At 41.8% G+C, this 24,802-nt stretch overlaps 4 protein-coding genes across 8 annotated transcripts in view; all 4 read left to right on the forward strand.

Moving 5' to 3' along the window:
* Window positions 1-17,824, forward strand: LOC136686158 (uncharacterized). Of its 5 annotated transcripts, XM_066659731.1 has the most exons (13): window positions 1-56; window positions 309-386; window positions 6,845-6,946; window positions 7,983-8,183; window positions 8,312-8,505; window positions 9,229-9,259; window positions 9,441-9,488; window positions 9,725-9,925; window positions 10,027-10,220; window positions 10,979-11,033; window positions 11,143-11,195; window positions 13,261-13,300; window positions 14,296-15,849. In XM_066659731.1, exons 3-13 carry the CDS (start codon window positions 6,910-6,912, stop codon window positions 14,598-14,600), a joined length of 1,359 nt encoding a protein of 452 aa, XP_066515828.1. In that variant the 5' UTR covers window positions 1-56; window positions 309-386; window positions 6,845-6,909; the 3' UTR covers window positions 14,601-15,849. The 5 variants fall into 5 exon arrangements, with proteins under 5 accessions (XP_066515828.1, XP_066515827.1, XP_066515831.1 ...); XM_066659730.1 differs by lacking the exon at window positions 1-56 and having other exon boundaries at window positions 255-386; XM_066659734.1 differs by lacking the exons at window positions 1-56; window positions 309-386 and adding an exon at window positions 17,731-17,824 and having other exon boundaries at window positions 6,615-6,946; window positions 14,296-14,402.
* On the forward strand, window positions 613-1,712 carry LOC136675945 (ribosome-binding protein 1-like). The gene is made up of 2 exons (XM_066652771.1): window positions 613-1,022; window positions 1,088-1,712. Exons 1-2 carry the CDS (start codon window positions 613-615, stop codon window positions 1,710-1,712), a joined length of 1,035 nt encoding a protein of 344 aa, XP_066508868.1.
* LOC136675953 (ribosome-binding protein 1-like) lies at window positions 1,836-6,872 on the forward strand. The gene is made up of 3 exons (XM_066652783.1): window positions 1,836-1,856; window positions 1,976-2,982; window positions 6,845-6,872. The coding sequence occupies exons 1-3, from the start codon at window positions 1,836-1,838 to the stop codon at window positions 6,870-6,872; spliced, it is 1,056 nt and encodes a 351-aa protein (XP_066508880.1).
* The window catches only part of LOC136686157 (neurofilament heavy polypeptide-like), an 11,993-nt gene continuing 4,995 nt past the window's right edge, over window positions 17,805-24,802 (forward strand). The window contains exons 1-7 of the mRNA XM_066659728.1: window positions 17,805-17,824; window positions 18,471-18,570; window positions 19,471-19,674; window positions 19,788-19,981; window positions 21,317-21,329; window positions 21,493-21,518; window positions 21,658-21,676. Of these exons, the coding sequence (XP_066515825.1) occupies window positions 18,561-18,570; window positions 19,471-19,674; window positions 19,788-19,981; window positions 21,317-21,329; window positions 21,493-21,518; window positions 21,658-21,676 (466 nt within the window). The 5' untranslated portion in view covers window positions 17,805-17,824; window positions 18,471-18,560. The remainder of the gene's footprint in view (window positions 17,825-18,470; window positions 18,571-19,470; window positions 19,675-19,787; window positions 19,982-21,316; window positions 21,330-21,492; window positions 21,519-21,657; window positions 21,677-24,802) is intronic.

Below are 24,802 nucleotides of genomic sequence, written 5' to 3' on the forward strand. Positions count from 1 at the left end.
TTTTCAGAGAGTGGAATGTAAACGGCTGAAGGAAGAAGAGGAGCGTCTGAAAAGAGGTGAGTGTGACGTCTCTGTTAACGTCCTCCTCTGTCTCCGACTGCTCTCTCCACTCATTTATCCCCAACTCTTTTACCCAGTCTGAGTTACTGACCCCTCCACCGTCAGCTACGACTCCCCCGTCACACCCTGCAGTGGGGCACTGTACAGTGGCGGCTGTGAGGGTCCAGAGCGGGGGGTTAGGAGTGGACAGGTGAATCAGATCAGATCCTAAACTGACCTCCACACCTGATTCTCTTCTTATTTTACAGAGATCAGACGCCTGACAGAGGAAAAGATGAAAGAAATTAAAGCAGCTGAGGAAATGTTAGTTGCACTGAAGAAGGGAGGTGAGTAATTCTTTTTCCTGAAGAGATTTAAAGTGTTTATCAGATTAAAACATTAATCGTATCGGTATAAATCTCCAGAATCAAACTCTCAGTTGTTTAAAGACGTGATGAAACCCTGAGGTCCCTCGTCTCCCTGTAATTCCTCAGTTCCTCATCAGTAACTCTTACCAAGAGCACCAAGAGCAGATCAGATTAAGATCATCCTCAAAGAAATAAATCAGGAATTATGTGTTTCTCAATCTACACTACGAACAATGCTGGAAAAAAGGTGGAGGAGTGTAAGAGGGAGGAACAGAAGGTGGAGGAGGGTAAGAGGGAGGAACAGAAGGTGGAGGAGGGTAAGAGGGAGGAACAGAAGGTGGAGGAGGGTAAGAAGGATGGACAGAAGGCGGAGAAGGGTAAGAGGGAGGAACAGAAGGTGGAGGAGGGTAAGAGGGAGGGACAGAAAGTGGAGGAGGGTAAGAGGGAGGGACAGAAGGTGGAGGAGGGTAAGAAGGATGGACAGAAGGCGGAGAAGGGTAAGAGGGAGGAACAGAAGGCTGAGGAGGGTAAGAGGGAGTTACAGAAGGTGGAGGAGGGTAAGAGGGAGGGACAGAAGGTGGAGGAGGGTAAGGGAGTTACAGAAGGTGGAGGAGGGTAAGAGGGAGGGACAGAAGGTGGAGGAGGGTAAGAGGGAGGGACAGAAGGTGGAGGAGGGTAAGGGAGTTACAGAAGGTGGAGGAGGGTAAGAGGGAGGGACAGAAGGTGGAGGAGTGTAAGAGGGATGGACAGAAGGCAGAGAAGGGTAAGAGGGAGGAACAGAAGGTGGAGGAGGGTAAGAAGGATGGACAGAAGGCGGAGAAGGGTAAGAGGGAGGAACAGAAGGCTGAGGAGGGTAAGAGGGAGTTACAGAAGGTGGAGGAGGGTAAGAGGGAGGGACAGAAGGTGGAGGAGGGTAAGAGGGAGGGACAGAAGGTGGAGGAGGGTAAGAGGGAGGGACAGAAGGTGGAGGAGGGTAAGAAGGATGGACAGAAGGCGGAGAAGGGTAAGAGGGAGGAACAGAAGGCTGAGGAGGGTAAGAGGGAGGGACAGAAGGCGGAGGAGGGTAAGAGGGAGGGACAGAAGGTGGAGGAGGGTAAGAGGGAGTTACAGAAGGTGGAGAAGGGTAAGAGGGAGGGACAGAAGGCGGAGGAGGGTAAGAAGGATGGACAGAAGGCGGAGAAGGGTAAGAGGGAGGAACAGAAGGCTGAGGAGGGTAAGAGGGAGTTACAGAAGGTGGAGGAGGGTAAGAGGGAGGGACAGAAGGTGGAGGAGGGTAAGGGAGTTAAAGAAGGTGGAGGAGGGTAAGAGGGAGGGACAGAAGGTGGAGGAGGGTAAGAGGGAGGGACAGAAGGTGGAGGAGGGTAAGGGAGTTACAGAAGGTGGAGGAGGGTAAGAGGGAGGGACAGAAGGTGGAGGAGGGTAAGAAGGATGGACAGAAGGCGGAGAAGGGTAAGAGGGAGGAACAGAAGGTGGAGGAGGGTAAGAAGGATGGACAGAAGGTGGAGAAGGGTAAGAGGGAGGAACAGAAGGCTGAGGAGGGTAAGAGGGAGTTACAGAAGGTGGAGGAGGGTAAGAGGGAGGGACAGAAGGTGGAGGAGGGTAAGAGGGAGGGACAGAAGGTGGAGGAGGGTAAGAAGGATGGACAGAAGGCGGAGAAGGGTAAGAGGGAGGAACAGAAGGCTGAGGAGGGTAAGAGGGAGGGACAGAAGGCGGAGGAGGGTAAGAGAGAGGGACAGAAGGTGGAGGAGGGTAAGAGGGAGTTACAGAAGGTGGAGGAGGGTAAGAGGGAGGGACAGAAGGTGGAGGAGGGTAAGAAGGATGGACAGAAGGCGGAGAAGGGTAAGAGGGAGGAACAGAAGGCTGAGGAGGGTAAGAGGGAGTTACAGAAGGTGGAGGAGGGTAAGAGGGAGGGACAGAAGGTGGAGGAGGGTAAGAAGGATGGACAGAAGGCGGAGAAGGGTAAGAGGGAGGGACAGAAGGTGGAGGAGGGTAAGAAGGATGGACAGAAGGCGGAGAAGGGTAAGAGGGAGGAACAGAAGACTGAGGAGGGTAAGAGGGAGGAACAGAAGGCTGAGGAGTGTAAGAGGGAGGGACAGAAGACAGAGGAGTGTAAGAAGGATGGACAGAAGGCGGAGAAGAGTAAGAGGGAGGAACAGAAGGCTGAGGAGGGTAAGAGGGAGGAACAGAAGGTGGAGGAGTGTAAGAGGGATGGACAGAAGGTGGAGGAGGGTATGAGGGAGGAACAGAAGGTGGAGGAGGGTAAGAGGGAGGAACAGAATGTGGAGGAATGTATGAGGGAGGGACAGAAGGTGGAGGCGGGTAAGAAGGATGGACAGAAGGTGGAGGCAGGTAAGAAGGATGGACAGAAGGTGGAGGCGGGTAAGAAGGATGGACAGAAGGTGGAGGCGGGTAAGAAGGATGGACAGAAGGTGGAGAAGGGTAAGAAGGAGGGACAGAAGGTGGAGGAGGGTATGAGGGAAGAACAGAAGGTAGAGGAGGGAAAGAAGGTGGAGGAGGGTGTGAGAGAGGGACAGAAGGTGGAGGAGGGAAAGGGAGGGACAGAAGGTGGAGGAGAGTAAGAGGGAGGGACAGAAGGTGGAGGAGAGTAAGGGAGGGACAGAAGGTGGAGGAGGGTAAGAGGGAGGGACAGAAGGTGGAGGAGAGTAAGAGGGAGGAACAGAAGGCTGCGGAGGGTAAAAGTGAGGGACAGAATGTGGAGGAGGGTATGAGGGAGGGACAGAAGGTGGAGGAGGGTAAGGGAGGGACAGAAGGTGGAGGAGAGTAAGAGGGAGGGACAGAAGGTGGAGGAGGGTAAGAGGGAGGGACAGAAGGTGGAGGAGGGTAAGAGGGAGGGACAGAAGGTGGAGGCGGGTAAGAGGGAGGAACAGAAGGTGGAGGAGGGTAAGAGGGAGGGACAGAAGGTGGAGGCGGGTAAGAGGGAGGGACAGAAGGTGGAGGCGGGTAAGAGGGAGGGACAGAAGGTGGAGGCGGGTAAGAGGGAGGAACAGAAGGCAGAGGAGGGTAAGAGGGAGGGACAGAAGGTGGAAGAGGGTCATTAAAGGGCAGTTGCATGAGGTGATTCCTGTGCAAAGGAAAGTAAATCTGGAATTGATCTGTTATCCTCAGATTTTAGGAGCACAGCGTTTACATTCATTAATTCGTTGTCTGTAATGCTTTTCCAATTCAGGTTCATGGTGCAATGTTTTCATTTATTTTGAATTGTTAATTAAACTATTAATATAATTTATCAGTGCCACTTCCACACAGCGGGGACTATTGTAATATTTAAGGGTAAATATTAGAAAAAAAAGTCATCATTACTTCATGCATTCAATTTAATTATTTTTTTTATTTTATATGTTTAAGTTAAAAATACGAAATACCTCAATACACTTCTTAGAGGGTGCTCTGACAGGTTAAATGTGAATATTACACAAGGTCTATTATTTATGCCGATTTATTTGTTGAGGATTTAAATGTCACTGTACAGGTGTGCAGTGTGACGTAGTGTAAAGGTAATAATCTGTTTTACTGCGATTTATTAAAACTCGATGGACCCTATATATATAGCTATTTTGCTATTCCGTTTTTTTGTCAGTGCCTCTTTCAGTTGCATTTAAACAGTAATTATGTGACATAGCCATATTCAATATGTTGTTTTATTTTCTAAAGAACCTTTGCTACTCAATGTAGAAAATATGTAATCACTTGAGGTTTTCATGCTGACCGATAAATCAATTTTTCTAGAAATCTGTCATGTTTTGACCAAAATTTTACCTAGCGCCTGCTTTTTTTTTTTTTTTTCATATTTCTCAATGTACAGCCTTCAAATCATACTCCCACATCGGATATCTTGACACAGATTGTTAGTGTGAGGGGTCTGTTAGTTGAAAACACAAGCATTTTTGATGCTAATTTATTACAAGTCATATTACTGTGACAAAATAAATTTGTAGCATCAGACAGATATATTTTTCTTGATATTCTAAGCTCTGGGATGTATGACTGATAAAGTTCTGACAGTCACAGCAGGCCCAGACTTTCAGGAATGTAGTTCAGGACAAATATGGACAATATCTCAACAAATATAAAACATTTTCATACTTTGGCAGTTTTCTCAGATGCTGATAATATTTACAATTATTATCATTATTACAAGGGCGGCATGGTGGCGCAGCAGGTAGTGTCGCAGTCACACAGCTCCAGGAACCTGGAGGTTGTGGGTTCGATTGCCGCTCCGGGTGACTGTCTGTGAGGAGTTGGTGTGTTCTCCCCGTGTCTGCGTGGGTTTCCTCCGGGTGCTCCGGTTTCCTCCCACAGTCCAAAAACACACGTTGCAGGTGGATTGGCGACTCGAAAGTGTCCGTGAATGTGTGTGTGTCTGTGTTGCCCTGTGAAGGACTGGCGTCCCTCCAGGGTGTATTCCCGCCTTGCGCCCGATGATTCCAGGTAGGCTCTGGACCCCCCGCGGCCCTAAATTGGATAAGCAGTTACAGATAATGGATGGATCATTATTATAATCCTTTTAAAAAATGATGAAATAATACTTGTTTATTTAGAATACACACAATAAATAATTATTTAAGCTTTTTAGTTTATATTTGTTGATCTAATGCAGTGTTATTTGATGTGAAACCTACAAAAACCTTGAAAAACTATAAATCAATAATAGGAATATGTTTTTGCTGATGACTCATATTTTTCTGCCCAGAGACAGCGTGGGTTGATGTCATGTGAGTCAAAACGAAACTGAAAGTAAACACCGTTTTTCTTGTCCCTTTGCAGCTTCTTCATTTCTGATTTTAGCGCCTATCATTAGAATCTTTCATGACAAGGACATAAGACAAACATTTTGAAGGAGCGCCTTGATTTTTAGGTGGTTTTTCACACTGGATTACTCCCAGAGGCTTCACAGCACCGTGACGAGAGCGCTATTTTTAGAAACGGTAGGATCTGCGCTTTCTAACGGTATACGGAGCTCACAGACGCATTCAGACATTCAAGACTTACAAAGCTGATTATATAAGGTGTGTTTTTCAACCCGCAAAAGGGATTCGGGTCCAAAGGGTTAAAGATACACTACACTGTTTGTAGCTGTAGTGACAGTAATGTTCCTGTACCTTTATTTCTGAGAGAGTGAGTTTGAGGGAGAATGTTAAACTGTAATCTACCTTTCTCCAGTTTTCAGAGTCCCCCCCTCTGATTGCCCAGAGTTCCCCCACTGACTGCCCAGAGTCCCCCCCAATGATTGCCCAGATTCCCCCCCAATGATTGCCCAGATTCCCCCCCACTGACTGCCCAGAGTCCCCCCCAGCTGACTGCCCAGAGTCCCCCAGCTGACTGCCCAGAATCCCCCCCAGCTGACTGCCCAGAATCCCCCCCAGCTGACTGCCCAGAATCCCCCCCAGCGACTGCCCAGAGTCCCCCCCACTGACTGCCCAGAGTCCCCCCCACTGACTGCCCAGAGTCCCCCCCACTGACTGCCGAGAGTCCCCCCCACTGACTGCCGAGAGTCCCGCCCACTGACTGCCGAGAGTCCCGCCCACTGACTGCCCAGAGTCCCGCCCACTGACTGCCCAGAATCCCGCCCACTGACTGCCCAGAATCCCGCCCACTGACTGCCCAGAGTCCCACACACTGACTGCCCAGAATCCCGCCCACTGACTGCCCAGAGTCCCACACACTGACTGCCCAGAATCCCGCCCACTGACTGCCCAGAGTCCCACACACTGACTGCCGAGAGTCCCGCCCACTGACTGCCCAGTGATCCCACTCACTGAATGCCCAGAGTCCCCACACTGACTGCCCAGAGTCCCACACACTGACTGCAGAGTCCCACCCACTGGCTGCACACAGTCTCTACACTAACACTAACCCTAAGCTCCAAACTTCATAAGCTCCAAAAAATAAATCTCACACAGCACAAAAACCAGCACCAGTTCACTTGTTGTTGTGCACACAGTGACCTGAGGGGGCAGTACAGAGTCACCTCAGTGAGAGAAAGTAAAAACATTTCCACTGGACATATTGTGCAAGAGCATCTGTGGTGAGTAGCAGCAGAATCTCTTAATTAAATTATAAATTTCACTTCTGTGTGGTTAACTTTCCCTAACTCCTCCTCAACAAGAAATATGTGTAATTCTCACCAAATGCAGAAGAACAGATTTTAAATCCTGAGAGAATACAGCAGTGTTTACAGATCAAGGGAAGAACCCCTGAGAGCATCCTGGAGCTTTTGGTTTCATTTTTGCAGACTTCAGTGTAAACATCCTGCTGACGATGATATTTCTGTTGTGAAGCTTAACCCAGAGCCACATGATCTAATCTCTAACTCAATATCGCCAGCATCACAGTGTAACACTTTCTGCACTCCTCCTGATTTTATTCAGATATAAACGTGTGGTTTTTATCAATGTTTGTTTGTTTTGTGTAAACAGTTGGGACCTCAGACGAAGACACTGCTGAACAGCCTTCTCTCTGAGCTGGACGTCAGTGTGGAGCCATGTTGCTTTCTACTGGTGACACTGAAAGCCTCAGGGGTGAGTGTTTCTTCAGGAAATGATAGTCCTGTGTACAACAGTGGGTTTCTACTAAACGCCAGAGTGATGAAAATATGCCGCTGGAACTACAACTCACCTGTAACTTATTTATTAAATAAATAAAATATGTAATTTATAATTAATTATTACTTTGCATTAAAACATTTGCTCGTGTGTAAAATCACTACTCAACACACTTCTGGAGGCAGCGCTGACTTTGAGGCAGAACTAATGTATGTTACCAACTCAAAGGTGGGATGAATGTGATTGGTTCACACACATTGGTCAGAGATTTTCAAACTTGTGCCATGAACTGGCAAAGCCCCACTAGGACCTCTGTGTTGAGTGACAGAAATGACTCTGGAAGATATAAATGTGCGATACATCTATATTTTTTACTGTTGAATTAGTTCTGATTAACTAATTCTGATTAGATTCTGATTTTTAGACGTGTGGCAAAAATCTCAGTATTTGTTTTGTTTAATGGAGGATAATGTAACTCGCTGCCTCAGAGGAAGGAGACCATTATTGTGTAACATAAGGCACCAGTCATAACTCAGATGTGCAGGAAAGTACTTCTTCAGAACCTGCATCAGAGGCAGCAGAGCATTATCACATTCTAAAACTTCGTCTGAGGCAGTTACATTATCCTGCATTCAAACAAAACATAACAAAGAAAGACTTTTACAACAATTCTATCAAATTATGAATCAGAAATAAGTCCACAGTGAAAAAAAGCTTTCTTTAGGCATTTCTTTTAGTCAGAGTAAACACAGGGGTCTAGACAGAGCATTGTCTCAACCCAATGTATGAAAAACAGTCACATTCAATTTTTGGCTGGTAAACAATTACGTTCCACCTGCTTTGAAGGCAGCGCTGCCTCCAGAACCAGTTTGAGTCGTGATTTTTCACACAACTGAATACGATAGAAACTTAAACACTGGGTCACAACAAAGACCAGTGGCCCACAAAGATTTATGAGTGTTTATTTATTTCTATAAAATCTGAACACTGACTGTGTTTAATTTGTTCCTAGAGCTGAAGTTTCTGCGCAGAGTGTCTGAAAACACAATGAATTCAGATGAAGAGTTTATAAAAATGCTGAAAGGACAGGTCCCTGGCCTGAAGGAGGTGTCTACTGTGGAGGACTGTGATTTTATTCTGTTCTTCTGTCCCATTGTGTCTCGAGCTGGAACTGATATTGAAGCAGCGCTGCAGAAGCTTCAGAGATTATCAGGTACCAGCCGTGATCAGACTGAACCTTTAATGACCTCAGGGTTTGAAGGCTGTATCATTTGGGTGTGGATTGATGATTTAGGATCATATCTGACTTCACAGAGTGTGTATTTATCTGTTTTGCTGTAGACACCAAGCCTGCGGTTCTCGTGGTGCTCCATCACACGTTCAACCCTGACATCACTCTCCCAGAGGGCAGCAGAAGTGTAAACAGAGAGAACACACTCACTGTGGACTGTGTGTTCCATGAGGACAGAGGATTACTGCAGTGTCCCAGGAATCAGGACGCAGGGGACAAAGTCTCACAGTGGATAAATCTACTGGTATTGAGACATTTAAAAATATTTTTTTGATATTTTACTACTTTATATCATAAATACAGCTGTCCATGTGTTCAGAATGTTAAACAGCAGTTTATAAATGAAAATGTGCCAAAGTTCAGTTTAGGCCAATGAATGAGGTTCATGATGAATGACGCTTGTAATAATTCCACTGTAAAGGTGATTTGTCACAGGATCTTGTTTTGTTCAATAAGTTGCTGTTTGGTTTGAATTATGTTTAACATGAACATGAGGACCTGGAGGTTGTGGGTTCGATTCCCGCTCTGGGTCACTGTGTGTGAGGAGTTAGTGTGTTCTCCCCGTGTCTGTGTGGGTTTACTCCGGGTGCTCCGGTTTCCTCCCACAGTCCAAAAACACACGTTGGTAGGTGGATTGATGACTCAAACGTGTCCATAGGTGTGAGTGAATGTGTGTGTATCTGTGTTGCCCTGTGAAGGACTGGTGCCCCCTCCAGGGTGTATTCCCGCCTTGCGCCCAATGATTCCAGGTAGGCTCTGGACCGCGACCCTGAACTGGATAAGCGCTTACAGATAATGAATGAATGTATGAATTAATTCCAGTGGAGTTTGGAAGTGAAAGACGTATATGTTTATGTCAGAGTGGGGTCTTAAAAATATTCTCATCTACAAAAGGAGCGCACTACAGAAACTGTTTGGGAACCACTGCATTATACATTCAGAGTATTTTATTTTCTCTGTTCCTCAGGAGAAAGCAGTGGATGAGTCAGAGCGAGAAGGTGAGAGTGAGGAAACAAGACTCAGTGATCTAAACTGTAACTCAGTAATATTCTGATTATCTTCTGCATTACAGTGTGACACTGGTGTATTATCAGTGTCTGTTCACCTCCTGATCTTTCACTAGATGTACACAAGTATGTCATTATCAATGTTAATTAACGTTTGTTTTTGTGTAAACAGTTGGTGAATATTCTTGGAACTGGTGGCCATTTTTTGGTTACAGCAGAGGTGAGTGTTTCTTGAAGGAAACGATAATCCTGTGCACAGCACTGAGCCTGTACTAAACCTCAGGGTGATGTCAACAAAACCCACAAACACAGTATTTGTTTGATAAAACTTTTCTGTTTTATCTAAATATCAAGAGACGATGGAAACCCAATCACAGGGTCAGAGGGAAGATGATGTATGGGTGTTTCTTTATATCGGTACAGTCTGAACACTGACTGTGTGTAATTTGTTCCTAGAGCTGAAGTTTCTGCGCGGTGTGTCTGAAAACACACTGAACTCAGATGAGGATTTCATAAAAAAGCTGAAAGAGCAAGTGCCCGACCTGAAGGAAGTGTCTGAGGTGCAGGAGTGTGATTTTATTCTGTTCTTCTGTCCCATTGTGTCTCGAGCTGGAACTGATATTGAAGCAGCGCTGCAGAAGCTTCAGAGATTATCAGGTACCAGCCGTGATCAGACCGACGCTTTAATGATTAAATGGTGAATAATTTGGATGGAGTTTTCAGTACTTCACTCTATATGTGTCCTTTTCATTTTGTAGACACCAAGCCTGCGGTTCTCGTGGTGCTCCATCCCACATTCGACCCCTACATCATTCTCGAAGACAGCAGCAGAAGTGTAAACAGAGAGAACGCACTCACTGTGGACTGTGTGTTCTATGAGGACAGAGGATTACTGCAGTGTCCCAGGAATCAGGATGCAGGGGACAAAGTCTCACAGTGGATTAAACCTCTGGTAGTTTATGTCTTAAACACTGCACAAAAGTAAGGAAATTTGTGCTTGGTAGATTATTTCTATAAGATTTATTGCTAAGAAGCATTGTTAAAACAAAGAAATAATCTAAAAACACACATTTCCTTACTTTTTGTGCTATATTTATAATATGATAACGTTTACATAATTTGTACATCACTGCCTTATGTTATTAAAATTTCCACAGCATACCTATTTTGGAAATTTGAACAAACAAAAATAGTTGTAGGGCTGTCCATGCACAGACACACATCTGAGCCTCTGTATCTGTGTGGGATCCAGTGCTGATATCTGAATCTGCGGACGCTGAAGGCCCTCGTATAAAATAACACAGTATTTGTATATCCCCCATCCACGTTAAATCATCTCTAGATCAGGGACCATCTCTAAGACAAAGGAGACTGTGACGAGTGAGAATTAAAAATAAAAATAAAAATAAGAATGAATATTAGGGATCAGCATCAATAATCATTTGGGTAAAACTCCACAGATCTGCATGACTTGAGAGTTTTGATGTGTGCATGTCATTGCATCTGCCCTTTCCCATAATTCCCCTCTCTGCATCCCACACCCGATTCAGATGTTATCATTCCATAGAATGGAAGTTAATCATGTGCTAGAAGGTTGATTCAAATGATTTGGTAGATAACTACTGGTGCATCCCAATGTAGGGACACGGTCCTGCGCTGGAACAGAAACCAGCCTTTACATCTGTTCTTCACTTTCCTCATCTGTTTTAGGCAATAAATCAATCTACAGACCTCCCTCTATTTATCACCTACCTCTGGAGCACAGGTATGTAAACACAAAGGCTTTTTTCATAATGATTGGGTACCTTCTTGCTTGAAAATTAATTAGTGAATGTCTCAGTAGGACAGATAGTGATTTCTGTTGTCTGCCACAGGTCAAGAATATATTCTCAATCCATTACTCAACTTTTTCAACTGGATAATTCAAGTGAGTATTATTTTCATGCATGTGTCTAAGTGACTCATAAAATATTATTAACTGTACATTTAAACAACACAGACATGGTTATATCTACTGCAATAAAGTACATTAAAAAACACTGAAAGTTCCACAAGACCAATGTAAGACTGACATTTGTCCACAACAAACAAAACCCCCCAGTAATTTCAACATGAAGTAACTGAACAAATCAAGTTACTGTATTTAGACACTTCTGACTACTGTATTTAAATAATGAGAGCAATGTTGTTCCAGCCTTAACAGGTTTAAAACCTCATTCACACATATGCTTCACAATACAGATCGCTAACTTAAAGGTGCCTTAGAATGCATTTATCAAGAATGTAAAAAGTTTCCTGAGGTCTACACTGGAGGCACATTCTACACAGTCTAACTCACATTTACAGCTATATGTTCCAACCCCAAAATGGAAATGAGGTGTTCTGCCTTTTATAGCGGGCTCACGGGTAATTTCATGAGCTCTGATTGGCTAGTTAAAGCGAGGCACTGTGACGGCTCACACAGACTCAACATGGCCTCATATACTGCTAATACCGCAAACTGTTAATGTTCTACAAAACACTAAAATACCCTCCATATAAAACAAACAAACAAAAAAAATACGGCTTGATAACACCTTAAAACCACATCTATCTCAGTACCACCTTTAAAATCAGACCTGTCACAACTATTACATCATTGTTGTATCACACAGTACACGGACAGTTCCTCAGTGTTGTCCACTGTGTGTTTTTTTTTTAAAGAAGAATCAAAGCCTCCAGTGTTTTAGCCGCTCACTCTTTTCTGTTCTGGAGCCTTTGTGTGGATTTGATTAACAAACAGTGTTTTTTATTTTATTTTATTTTTATTTTATTTTTTAAACAGTTCTAAGTAACTTTTAAAATAAAGTATTTTGCTAAAGGTCCGTTACATTTATAGGGGTGTAAATACATTATTATGATATTATTCTTTCATTATCTGTAGCTCTTATCCAGTTCAGGGTCACAGTGGGTCCAGAGCCTGCCTGGAATCATTGGGCACAAGGCGGGAATACACCCTGGAGGGGGCGCCAGTCCTTCACAGGGCAACACAGACACACACACACACATATGGACACTTTTGAGCACCTGGAAGAAACCCACACAGACACAGGGAGAACACACCACACTCCTCACAGATAGTCACCCGGAGGAAACCCACGCAGACACAGGGAGAACACACCACACTCCTCACAGATAGTCACCCGGAGGAAACCCACGCAGACACAGGGAGAACACACCACACTCCTCACAGACAGTCACCCGGAGGAAACCCACGCAGACACAGGGAGAACACACCACACTCCTCACAGACAGTCAACCAGAGGAAACCCACGCAGACACAGGGAGAACACACCACACTCCTCACAGACAGTCACCCGGAGGAAACCCACGCAGACACAGGGAGAACACACCACACTCCTCACAGACAGTCACCCAGAGGAAACCCACGCGGACACAGAGAGAACACACCACACTCCTCACAGACAGTCACCCGGAGCGGGACTCGAACCCACAACCTCCAGGCTTCCAGGAGCTGTGTGACTGCGACACTACCTGCTGCGCCACCGTGCCGCCTATTATGATATTATATTATCTTTCATATTAAATGGTTTAAAAATGTCAATAATATCTTTTCTCAAAATACATTTTGGGACAGTCTCCTGTATCACTCAGAAAGATTGGCTATTGTGACAGTACTGAAAATATCCCGCATCCCGCGAATCCATTTTAAAAACACAATATTCTGCTAAATACCACCTTAAAGCATTCTATTTGATACTACTGTAAAACAGCGAAACCTGCTCAATACCACCTTAAAACATCTCATCTCAATCAATACCACACATTTGTCAGTTCCATGTACTGAAACCTCCTCATACAACTGTGGTAAGGGACATGCAGGTACACCTTCTATGGCACTTTTAATTGGCTGATTTGTATTGACACAAAAAAATAAAAGGTTTTAATAGTCTAAAATCTGTCATTTTATTATCCCTGCCTTCTTTCTGCAGAGAATTTCAGCACTGACAGCAGAAGGGCCAGAGCGAGATGGTACGTTTGAGAAATTCAGGATCAGATCTGGTGCCACTGTGGTTCTGTTGTAATAATAAACCCTTAATAAACTTTCCCTGTTAAAAGATTTTCAGAACAAAATCTAATCCATTAGAGAGAGTAATGCAGTACCAAGCAGTAATACAAACACAGAGTGGGACAAGCAAGACATAACTATAATAAAACATATGAGTATGGTACTTTTATTAACAGCACTGTGCAAACTAAACCTCTCTGGCTTTTCTCAAGGCAAGTCACTCTACTCCCAACACATGACTGAGGACCTGCAAAATAATTCACAAATATACCACAGCACCACAACATCAGTAAATTACATCATTAAACAACCACTTGCTCAGCTAGTATTGGTTCTGCTTAAAAGGGACGTATCCCTCTTCTCCACAGTAGAACACAGTTCTGTTTCTTAAAGGAACCCCACGAGCCCCACAGCAGTGTTCTCCCCCTGTGTAAACAGCCCTGTTCAGAACGCCCGCTTTCAGCACCTGTTCCTTTAAATGATAATGAGCCGCTTGCTGTTCACCCCGACCCCGAGCGCACAGCAGTTAGCAGCGAGGAGCAGAAGCTCTGGTTTTTAGCCGTTTTCGCTCGGTTCTCTTTCTTCTCTGTTCCTGTTTTCTCTGTTTTTACTCAGTGCTCTTATTTCTCCGTGCTCGTTGTGTATGTTTTGCTGAGTTTAACCTCGTCTTTGCGCTCTCACATAAATGCGGGTCCAGCTCTGTGATTGGACAGACTCAGACGAGTGGGCAGGGCGTTTCTGAAAGTGCATAGGCTCTACGCAAGACACAGCACAAAATCATAAAGACTCGTATGTGTTCAGACTTAGAATACAGAAAAGTGGTCTTATCCCATAGTGTGGGTTGGTGGGCTCCAGATCCCTACATTAATGAGTTAACACAGTCATAAGTTTGTGTTTTCAAAATATGTCCAATTTAGAGTTTCACTGTCATCACTGACCAACAATGTCTTTTCCACAGAGTTAATAAATAAAGTGCGTCAACTTCAGAGTAAACTACAGGAAAATGGCAGAGGTGAAGAACTGAATGAAATAATGGACATTCTGGTAAAACACCCAGAAAATCAGGTACAAACCAATAATGAACAACTGGAATATGTGAAGAAATATCTGAGTGAAATAGAAATGAAGCTGGAAGACAAGGCACCAGTGGAGAACACCATGGAGCAGGATATGAGCCCTGAGCTTGCAGATCAATCTTGCATCAATGAGGATGGTTTTGAGTTACTGGATATTCCTCTTAGTGATAATGATGAAACTCTTTAGGGTTATGAGACTTTAGATAAGCGTTTATCCAACTCAAATACACCAACCAGTGAGAGTCAGCCTTGTCACATTCAGACTCTCCACTGTCCAAACACCCAGTGACGTGGCTGAGAGAGAGGGAAAGGGGTTTTGATAGAGATATGGAACAGAGTGAATAAAAAATGACATGCAGGTTATGAATAAATGCCACTTGATAATGAAGCCAAGGCTCTGTTAACGCAAGGTGTCTTTTCCAGACAATCCACAGGCTTTGCTCATCTGCTGATGCTGTGTTTCCTCCTATTTCTATTTGTCAAGACTGTGATGCAAGTTCTCAAACTGTGTACTAACAGGCTAAAACATGAACTTATGCCTGCAGTGGAATTAATTGTGAACAGTATTATGGCATGCTTACGTGTTTTTTTCACAACTTACAACTAGTATTTCAAGGCACCAAACTCTTATTCCAAACAGCACCGTGTTAATATTTCAGCTTACACCCACATTACCTGAGTCTGTTTATTATTATTATTGAATGTAAACATGTAATGTGTACTCACTGACTCACTGTTTATCTTTTCCACAATGTTTTGATGTCTCTTTATCCTTGTGGGGTCTGGGATCGTGTCCGTGTATCTGATGGCATGATTCTGGATGTGGCTCTGGATCTTTGTAAGAACACAGCACAGGTCAAACCCTCCCTGAGTGTGCCCTGTCCATACCTCTCACATCCAGTGTTATGAGGCTGTGAGGAGACACACTTGAGATCTGGCTCTCATTATCTCATTGGAGTCATGTGTGTATATTCTGTGTGAAACTGAACAGCAAACACTCATGAGATCACTAAAGACTGACCTGCCACATTAGAAACTATTAATTCCTCATTAGGTTGGGGTCTAAGAAGTTTGTGAAGTGGTGTGCGGAGTGTTTCCTGCAGCTGACGTGGGTGCGGAATGTAGCAAGGGAGATAACAGAGCTCAGAGCTGGAGGGGTGTGATTCAGATACGAAGGTCCTGTTCGACGCACTTTTAAAGATCAGTTTATGATAAGCAAACACGGAGAACGTGCCCTCAGACCCCAGAAGGTTCGATTCTAGTCTCTTGACTTTTTAAAAGTGTGGCCTCATGTCAGGGATTTACACGACAAACACCATGGAGAAAATATCTACAAATAAAAAGTAAATACAACTGTTAAATGCATAAATAAATAAATACATTGAACAATGAGTCAAACTATATGTTATGCATCAATTTACCAATATATAAATAAACACATTTAACATCAAATACAAAGCTGTCTCCTAAGTTACTGACCAATCAGAGACACCTGGAAGAAAGGTCACTGGAAGATATGAATACACTCCGAGTTAAAATCAAAGCTGAGGAGGAAATCTCAGAAAATGCACAGAATGCACCTGAGCAGTGGGCAGATCACCGAGATAACTGTGAGGATACTTTAGCTCAGAGAGATGTTCTAAACTGAAAAGAGAACAGGGACAAACCATAAACAGTAAACAGCCCCAGTGTCCAATGACTGAAGCGGTCAGTGGTGAATTAATATCAGTCTAAAACTGAGAGGAGAACGAGAATCATGACCGATAGCAGAATGTGTGCAGAAGGATTGAAGTATGTTGAGTATCACACTGATCTCATAAAGAGACAAGAACAAACACCACTGACTTAAATCACTCATTAAAACTTAAATTAATTCATAGAATCCACTGGCTTTGATCATTTCAGGGAATTTATTGAGATGCTTCCTCCAATTACACAGGGTCTCCTTTTGCTCTGGTTAAGGTGAATGCACCACCTCCTCTGATGTACAGCACTGTGCAGAAGTGTTATACACCAGAGATTATGAGATTTAAACAGCTATTTTTCTGAGCAGTAAGTGTTTATTTGCTAAAAACAAACAAACAACAAATAACAGCCGACATTAGAATAAACCCAATCACAGTACTCCAGTGTGATCCTCTGTGTGTGAATGTGTTGTTTAACAATTTTAAATAATGTGTGATTTAACAAATTCATCCAATTCTTCAAACTCACTCTCACCTACTGTGTTTTTTAAAAACATTATCTTATATTTATTATGTTTTATATTATTATTATTTGTTTGTGTTTACTGTGATTATATAGAACTTTATACCAGCCCCACACTCACTGAGGAGGCATTAGTTTAAATATAGATCATTATCTCAGGGGCCTAGGACGTCTGCTCTGTGCTGTTCACGTTTTGCTTCCAGATGTTTTTCTTAAAACACGATTTCATACAAAACTACAACTTCTTATTGAAGAAGATAAAATGATCAATCACATTAACAGTGGAGTTACTACAAGTGACATTTATTTGCTTTGATCCCCCACTTTGAGCTTGAGCTGCATCCTTTATGTATGAAAGATGCTTTATTAATAAATAAATAATAATTATTAGTCATTTTCATTTGACACTGTTCCTCTCGTCTGGAAACCTGGACTGAAACATTTAATCTGCAGCACCTCCTCAGCTCCACCTGCACTTCACAGTAATCTCTCACATCTGCAGTGACAGTAAGAGTCATGGACTGGGTCCTGTGTAAACCCCTGCTTTCAGCAAGTTACTGTTTATCACACATCACCTGTCTGTCTGGACACACCTGACTGCCCCGTAATCTTTGTTTTTCAGTGACGACAAACAATGTCAGGCGTCAGGTCACAGGTCAGGAATTTACTTACAATGAAAAATATCCAGCTTTAGATGAAATCAGTAAGAAAGTGTTTCTCAGAGTTTATTCTAACCATCAGTCCCAGTGTTACTCTAATATTTACTTCATTTGTAAAACTTAATTAAATTAGAGTTAAACAACCTCAACTAAAACAGCAAGAAAAAAGTGCACTGTCCTTACTCTTCTGTTTGATTTTGAGAATGTGTCATCCCCTCCCATCTGACCTGTCTAACAGCTTCTGTCTTCCACCTGAAACACCACAAACAATGAAGAGCCTTCAGGGACATTTTTATTCGCTCTAACACTCATTTTCACTCTCAGTAAATGATCCAAGAACCTCTCTAGACTGCGGTAAACATGAAGAACGGTTTAAAGTCTGTGTTAAACCCCAGCTGAGTGTAAGAGCTGAAATGAACACAGCAGTTGATCTGGTTGTTGTTCTCACAGTGAACTGAGGAGGGCAGTACAGAGTCACTGCACAGAAACATTAAAGTGAAAGTGAAAACACTGACTCCTGAGATATTTGCTGAAATCGCCTGAGGTAAGACCGTCTCTGTCTCATTGAAAACAGAATTAACTATTCGGTGTATTAAACGCTTTCTTTATTCCGGTGTGTGTGTGTGTGTGTGTGTGTGTGTGTGTGTAAATAACATTTTTGCTTTTTTTCCAATTTCTGTCCTACATGGAAACTTGAATGTGTGTGTCAGAGAGAGAGAGAGAGAGAAATATGGGTGTGGTGTTTGAATATTTACGAAGTATTTAATAAACCAACTTGTGTACAAATAAATATTAAAAACCTTAAAGCTGAGAAAGTAAGTTTAATCAAAAATGAACCGAAAAAAATTGGAACTATTTAATTACACCAATGTTTAAACAGATGTGAAGTTGTAGTTAAGAGCTCAGTGCAGGAGCGCAGTGTAAAGTGCTGTTTACTTTGAGAGGTCGTTCAGCTCTGAGGGGTAAAGGTCTGTATCCTTCAGATCAGACAGGAATGCAGCTGTAGCTCAGTGGAGAGACACAGTGGCTGCAGTCACAGATTTAAAATTCTAAATCTACATTTTTAAGGAAATACTGAAATGGCAGAAACCCTGCTGATGTTTTGAGGCAGTGTCTTACAGATAAACACCGTCTCTTTGTGGAGCTTCATTAAGAACCTGTGCATGTTTTGTTTAAAATGTCGTTATCAGAAAACATCCACAGACCTCACTGTGTGAGATTCTACTGACAGAAGAGAGAGGGTTTTCACTGTGAAGAGGACGTCAGTCTGAGCTGAGAGGATGGCGGGAGGTGAGTTAAACACCAGAACACTGTTTAAACACGGGTTACAGATTTTAAATGAACTTTAAAAGCCCTTGAGAAGGTGGAACATTCTGTTACCAGTGAGAACCAGTTAATAATAAACATGTAATATTTCTTAGGGTTATTTTCTTTTCTGTAACAGAAACTCAGTAAAAGGTTTAAAAAGACTCTAGCATTAGGAGGAGGGAGTCTGTATCTGGGGCTGTCACTGGGGCATTAAGGGGGCGCTGGGTGCAGACGGTGGACACAGCACTGCAGGAGTCCAAAGAGAAAGTGAAAGAATTTCATTATTACTCACGTTCACCATTATTCCACTTACTTTTAAAAAGGCTTTGATCTGTACTATAATTTTACTGCTTCCTTTACTAGTGACTTTCCCCTGTACACAGCTGACTGAAATGCTGTCTGTATTGGGTCTGCTGTGTGATTCTAAAAAGTGGGTTTGCAAATTATTAAAGGAGAATTATTCTCATTAAAGGGGTACACTTTTCCTATCTGTACCCTCAATGATTCATCAGTCTACATTACCTGGAATATAAAGAACGGTTCCACCTGGGCAGTGGTTCATTCCCTTTTGGCTCCCCCTTGGATTCACTCAACAGCAAGTACTTATACCTGCGGTGACTGACTGGCTCTGTATATTCATCCCTCACTTCCTTAGTTGTAGCTCTACTGGTTTCTGAATATGGTGCTCACTGGGGTAATTGTGGTTGTTTTTAAAAAATTAGATTTTTTTAAAAAGCTGAGCATAAACATACATATCTGTTTATTTATTTATTTATTTTAAATAAAATTGATGTAGATCCCATCTTAATTAACAGTTAAATTCTGTTAAATGTTGCGTATTGTTGATCTCTTTTTGGATGTTGTGTGTAATTTCTTTTTCAGGTAAATGGAAGTATTTTCACGATGTGTCTGGAAACACACTGCATTCACACGAGGGATTCATTAAAAAGCTGAAAGAACGAAAAAGTGGCCTAGAGGAGGTGTCTGCTGTGGAGGAGTGTGATTTTATTCTGTTCTTCTGTCCCATTGTGTCTCGACCTGAAAATGATATTAAATCAGCGCTGCAGAAGCTTCAGAGTTTATCAGGTACGAGCTGTGATCAGACTGAATCTTTAATGACCTCAGGGTTTAAAGACTGAATAATTTGGGGGGATGAGTTTAATTAATTGATATTTACATGTATCTTTTATTCTTTGTAGACACCAAGCCTGCTGTGATAGTGGTGCTCCATCATACGTTTAAACCAGACATCACTCTCCCACAGAGCGGAGAAAGTGTAAACAGAGAAAACACACTCACTGTGGACTGTGTGTTTCATGAGGACAAAGGACTTCTGGATTGTGACAGTAATCACACAGCACTGGAGAATTGTAGACTGTGGATTAAACAAAATGTAATATGTCATTTAATACAGATTTGTAAAATTATTTGTTCATAGAATAATTCTCTTTTTTTAATTGAGTCTTATTTTTCATTTGCAGATTGTATGTTTTCAGATTCAGATCTTATTTTTTTAATTTCAAAATATTTTTTTCGGTCACAGATTGTATTTACACTTTCAGATCCTTTTTTTTCATTTTCAAATCTTTTTTATTTTTCTCCATGTTTCACTTTCAGACTTTTGGCCCTTTTCTCGAGTGGGAGGCGGGACATCAGCGGAGAGGGGCGTGGTCTAACGACTGACAGCATAACTAAGAAGGAGTAGGAGCTTCCTCTGTGTTGAGAATGCGAACTATCGCTGAACACTCTCACATTATACTCAATATTCAGTGTAAAAAATTGACTGTGGCTGTGGAACTATGCAGAGAATTTATCGCTCTTTTACTGTGATTGGTGCTGAATGTTGTTTAAAAGAGCTCAATATAAAGGACTTTGTCACTAAAGTGAATGTTTTACACTGAACATTGAGTATAATGTGAGTGTTCAGTGAAAGTTCTCATTCTCAACAGAGAGGAAGCTCCTACTCCTTCTTAGCTATGCTGTCAGTCGTTAGACCACGCCCCTCTCCGCTGATATGCCTCCCACACGAGAAAAAGGTCAGAAGTCTGAGACTGAAAAACAAAGATCCGAAAATGAAAAAAGGAAAAAAAAAGATCTGAATGTGAAAATATGATCTGTGACCGAAAAAAGATATGAAACTAAAAAAGAATTAAGATTTGAATAAAAACACATAAAATCAGCAACTGTATAAGACTTCAAATATCAAAATACATAGGAAAGTGTAAAGTGAAAACAAATTATTTATTCAAAAAAATTAAATAAGTCAATCAAAATTCTATTTAAAATGAAAAAAAAAATCATCTTACACTTATTTTACTTTTGAATACATTGTTGTATTTTTCAAAGTTTCAAACTTTCAGTTTCAAATTTTGACTCTAAAACTTTTGACCTTAATATAGCTCTATGGAATCATGTTTTTAGTGAGAGAAATCAGTGGAGTGATCTTAAATGCAGGGTAAAGCCACCATTAAAACTTAATAAACAATTTTATAATTAAATAACACATTAAAGGTTAATAATTGTCACAGAATGAGATTAGTACATTAACGATCCATGGTATAAGTGTAATATTAAATTAATAAAATAAATAATTATTATCATTACTGAAACTTAGCTCTAATTATTCCTAATTGAAATAATCCATATTCCTGATTTCAGTGATTCACTGCATTGACTGTAGAAATAAATAAATAAATGCTAAAGCTGATGTTCTGATCTGATCTTTCAGGTGCCGAAATCATGTAAGTACTTGATTATTATTTCTGGAAGAATCTGTGAAATAAACAGAAGCTGGAAATGTAGGCATCCTCATGAAGCTCTACAGCAGTAAAGGAGCTTTCTGTTTGTAAACGAACCAGACTGTTATCCTCTGTTTAAATCTGTTGTCCTTAACCTCCCTAACAGCAAAGACATTCAACATAAACCCTGGGGTAAGTATTCAAACATTTACAATCCTTCTGTTCACTTTACAGCTGAAAATGTACAGCACTCCTGATGGGAAAAAATAAACTACTAAACATTCACATTTCATACAATAAATTAAAATAAATGCCCATTTTCTTCCCAAAGAAAAAGAAGCAGAAAGCAGGTGAGATGTCACTCTCTGTAGGTGAGAATCTATTCTACAGCTGAATGAAACATTGCAGATGAAATGACTCTTCCAAATCTTAATAATGACCACAGTAGCTGGGCTTTGGCTTATGGTTTGATGTTCTTGTTCCAGTAAATTTATACTAAGTGTAGATCTGACCTCGTAACCAGCCACAACTGAGATGTATCTGGTGAAAAAAGCTGGGTTTGCAGATTTCCACCCTGGCAACAAGCAATCAGAAACCCAGCTTTCTGTACTTCAGTGAAGTCTAACAGGGTTTATGTGTAGTTAAACTTTATTGGAAGAAGCAACTTTCCTGCACTCCTTTTAATGGATTGTGTAATCTTATTCTTGTTATTATATGTAACAATATATATTCTATTCTTCAAATTAAAATGAATGTAGTATTTTACTAGAAATAATAAATTAAATATACTCTGTTTTACTGTATATGGTACAAACCGGATTCCAAAAAAGTTGAGACACTGAACAAATTGTGAATAAAAACCGACTACAATGATGTGGAGATGGCAAATGTCAATATTTTATTCAGAATAGAACATAGATGACAGATCAAAAGTTTAATCTGAGTAAATGCAACATTTTAAAGGAAAAATGTGTTGATTCAAAATTTCATGGCATCAACAAATCCCAAAAAAGGCCATTTTTTACCACTGTGTGGCATCCCCCCTTCTTCTTACAACACTCTGGGGACAGAGGAGACCAGTTTCTCAAGTTTAGAAATAGGAATGCTCTCCCATTCATGTCTAATACAGGCCTCTAACTGTTCAATCGTCTTGGGCCTTCTTTGTCGCACCTTCCTCTTTATGCGCCAAATGTTCTCTATAGGTGAAATATCTGGACTGCAGGCTGGCCATTTCAGTACCCGGATCCTTCTCCTACATAGCCATGATGTTGTGATTGCTGCAGAATGTGGTCTGGCATTATCTTGTTGAAAAATGCAGGGTCTTCCCTGAAAGAGATGATGTCTAGATGGGAGCATATGTTGTTCTAGAACCTGAACATAGTTCTCTGCATTAATGGTGCCTTTCCAGACATGCAAGCTGCCCATGCCACAAGCACTCATGCAACCCCATACCATCAGTGATGCAGGCTTCAGGCTTCTGTTGATAACAACTTGGGTTATCCTTGTCCTCTCTGGTCCAGATGACATGGCGTCCCAGTGTTCCATAAAGAACTTCAAATCGTGACTCATCTGAACACAGAACAGTCTTCCATTTTGCCACACTCCATTTTAAAAGACCCCTGGCCCAGTGCAAACATCTGAGCTTGTGGAGCTTGCTTAGAAATGGCTTCCTCTTTGCACTGTAGAGTTTCAGCTGGCAACGGTGGCATTCCTGTTTGAGGTGCAGTGACGTTTAAGGGCCCGGAGATCACGAGCATCCAGTCGAGTTTTATGGCCTTGACCCTTACGCACAGCAATTGTTCCAGATTCTCTGAATCTTTTGATGATGTTATGCAGGGTTGACGATGATAACTTAAAAGTCTTTGCTATTTTACGCTGGGTAACACCATTCTGGTATTGCTGCACTATCTTTCTGCGCAACAATGGTGGAATTGGTGATCCTCTTACCATCTTGGCTTCAGAGAGACACTGACACTCTGAGAAGCTCTTTTTATACCCAATCATGTTGTCAATTGACCTAATTAGTGTTAATTGGTCTTCCAGCTGTTCGTTATATGCTCAATTTCCTTTTTCCGGCCACTTATTGCTACTTGTCCCAACTTTTTGGGGATTTGTTGACACTGTGAAATTTTGAATCAACATATTTTTCCTTTAAAATGTTACATTTACTCAGATTAAACTTTTGATCTGTCATCTATGTTCTATTGCGAATACAATATTGACATTTGCCATTTCCACATCATTGCATTCAGTTTTTAGTCACAATTTGTTTAGTGTCCCAACTTTTTTGGAATCCGGTTTGTAAAACCCCATTAGATTTTTTATTTTTTTTTAATTAACAAAGCTGTTTTATTAAATGAAGCATTTGTTTATTAGGTTCTGTGGTAGGCTTGTGAGATATATTGATTTGTTGCTTCATACAATTAACACTGCTTAATGCTCAGAAAACATTTTGGGTGTATTAGTGTTGTGTTGTAGTGATCGACCGATATATCGGCCGACCAATTAAGCGGGCAGATTTTTGGCATTTTTTTATATAATCGGCATCGGCGGATATATTAGCACAAGAGGCCGATATTTTCACAATGCACACAGGCAAAGCTGTGGGCAGCACCGTCATTCTAGCTGTTAGAGCGCCCCTTGTGTCCATTTTACCATCTTACAAGCAGACATCATTGAGCACAAGTACATGCTGTCTCATCAGAGAAAACGGTATGAATTATTTTTCAAAAAAAAATAAGATATTCCAAACTTCAAGTTTCATCCTCATCAATGATAAAACCGCAGCTTCTCAAAGCCTGAAGAGCCCACAAGTGGTTCCCACACAAAGTTAACACAGCAGTGCTTTCCTTAGATATTCCCCTTCAAAACAAGACTAAATCTGAGTCTCTCCGTCAAACCGTTCGTGAGTAATCCTCATGTTTGTATAAAGAGTACTGGCCGAAAAATAGTACATATTTTCAAAAAATAATTAAAATTTGATCCCCGTGGACCCATGTCACACTGCCACATTGCTTAGGCTCTCAGGTTTCCAACAACATGTCAATCAAGTCTGTAGACCAATCAGGGGCAGAGTTATGGCATGTGCACCCAAGGAGGAGGGACAAACATGCAGCAGAGCGCATACGTTTTCAGGGCCAGACACTGCGCGAGAGATTCAAATGGTTTCAGGACTCTAAATGGTTTCTTTTACAAATTTGAAGTGTTTTCTGTAAAAATAAATCATGAAAATGCCTCTAGTTTATTCACTGCCTGAGGAATGGGAATATCGGCTTTACATATCGGCCATCAGCCACTACTGCTGCCTAAAGATCGGCATCGGCATTGGCTATCAAAAAACCCATATAGCTCGATCACTAGTGTGTTGTTTATTCTCATTGTAGCACTGGACTGGTTCACTTTTTCATACACAATGAGTATAGGAATTGCCCCAGTTAGTGGAGAGATGAAAACTCTTAAATGGAAACAGTGAAATG

Source organism: Hoplias malabaricus, chromosome 2, assembly GCF_029633855.1.
Source record: "Hoplias malabaricus isolate fHopMal1 chromosome 2, fHopMal1.hap1, whole genome shotgun sequence".
NCBI classification, from domain to species: domain Eukaryota; kingdom Metazoa; phylum Chordata; class Actinopteri; order Characiformes; family Erythrinidae; genus Hoplias; species Hoplias malabaricus.

Coding starts and splice junctions, on each gene's coding strand:
- LOC136686158 (XM_066659731.1), top strand. CDS start 6,910: ATGTTGCTTTCTACTGGTGACACTGAAAGCCTCAGGG. Junction 10,221..10,978: donor CACAGTGGATTAAACCTCTG/GTAGTTTATGTC, acceptor CATCTGTTTTAG/GCAATAAATCAATCTACAGA. Junction 13,301..14,295: donor AGAAGGGCCAGAGCGAGATG/GTACGTTTGAGA, acceptor TCTTTTCCACAG/AGTTAATAAATAAAGTGCGT.
- LOC136675945 (XM_066652771.1), top strand. CDS start 613: ATGTGTTTCTCAATCTACACTACGAACAATGCTGGAAAAAAGGTGGAG. Junction 1,023..1,087: donor GTTACAGAAGGTGGAGGAGG/GTAAGAGGGAGG, acceptor GAGGAGGGTAAG/GGAGTTACAGAAGGTGGAGG.
- LOC136675953 (XM_066652783.1), top strand. CDS start 1,836: ATGGACAGAAGGCGGAGAAGG. Junction 1,857..1,975: donor TGGACAGAAGGCGGAGAAGG/GTAAGAGGGAGG, acceptor AAGGTGGAGGAG/GGTAAGAGGGAGGGACAGAA. Junction 2,983..6,844: donor GGGACAGAAGGTGGAGGAGA/GTAAGAGGGAGG, acceptor TTGTGTAAACAG/TTGGGACCTCAGACGAAGAC.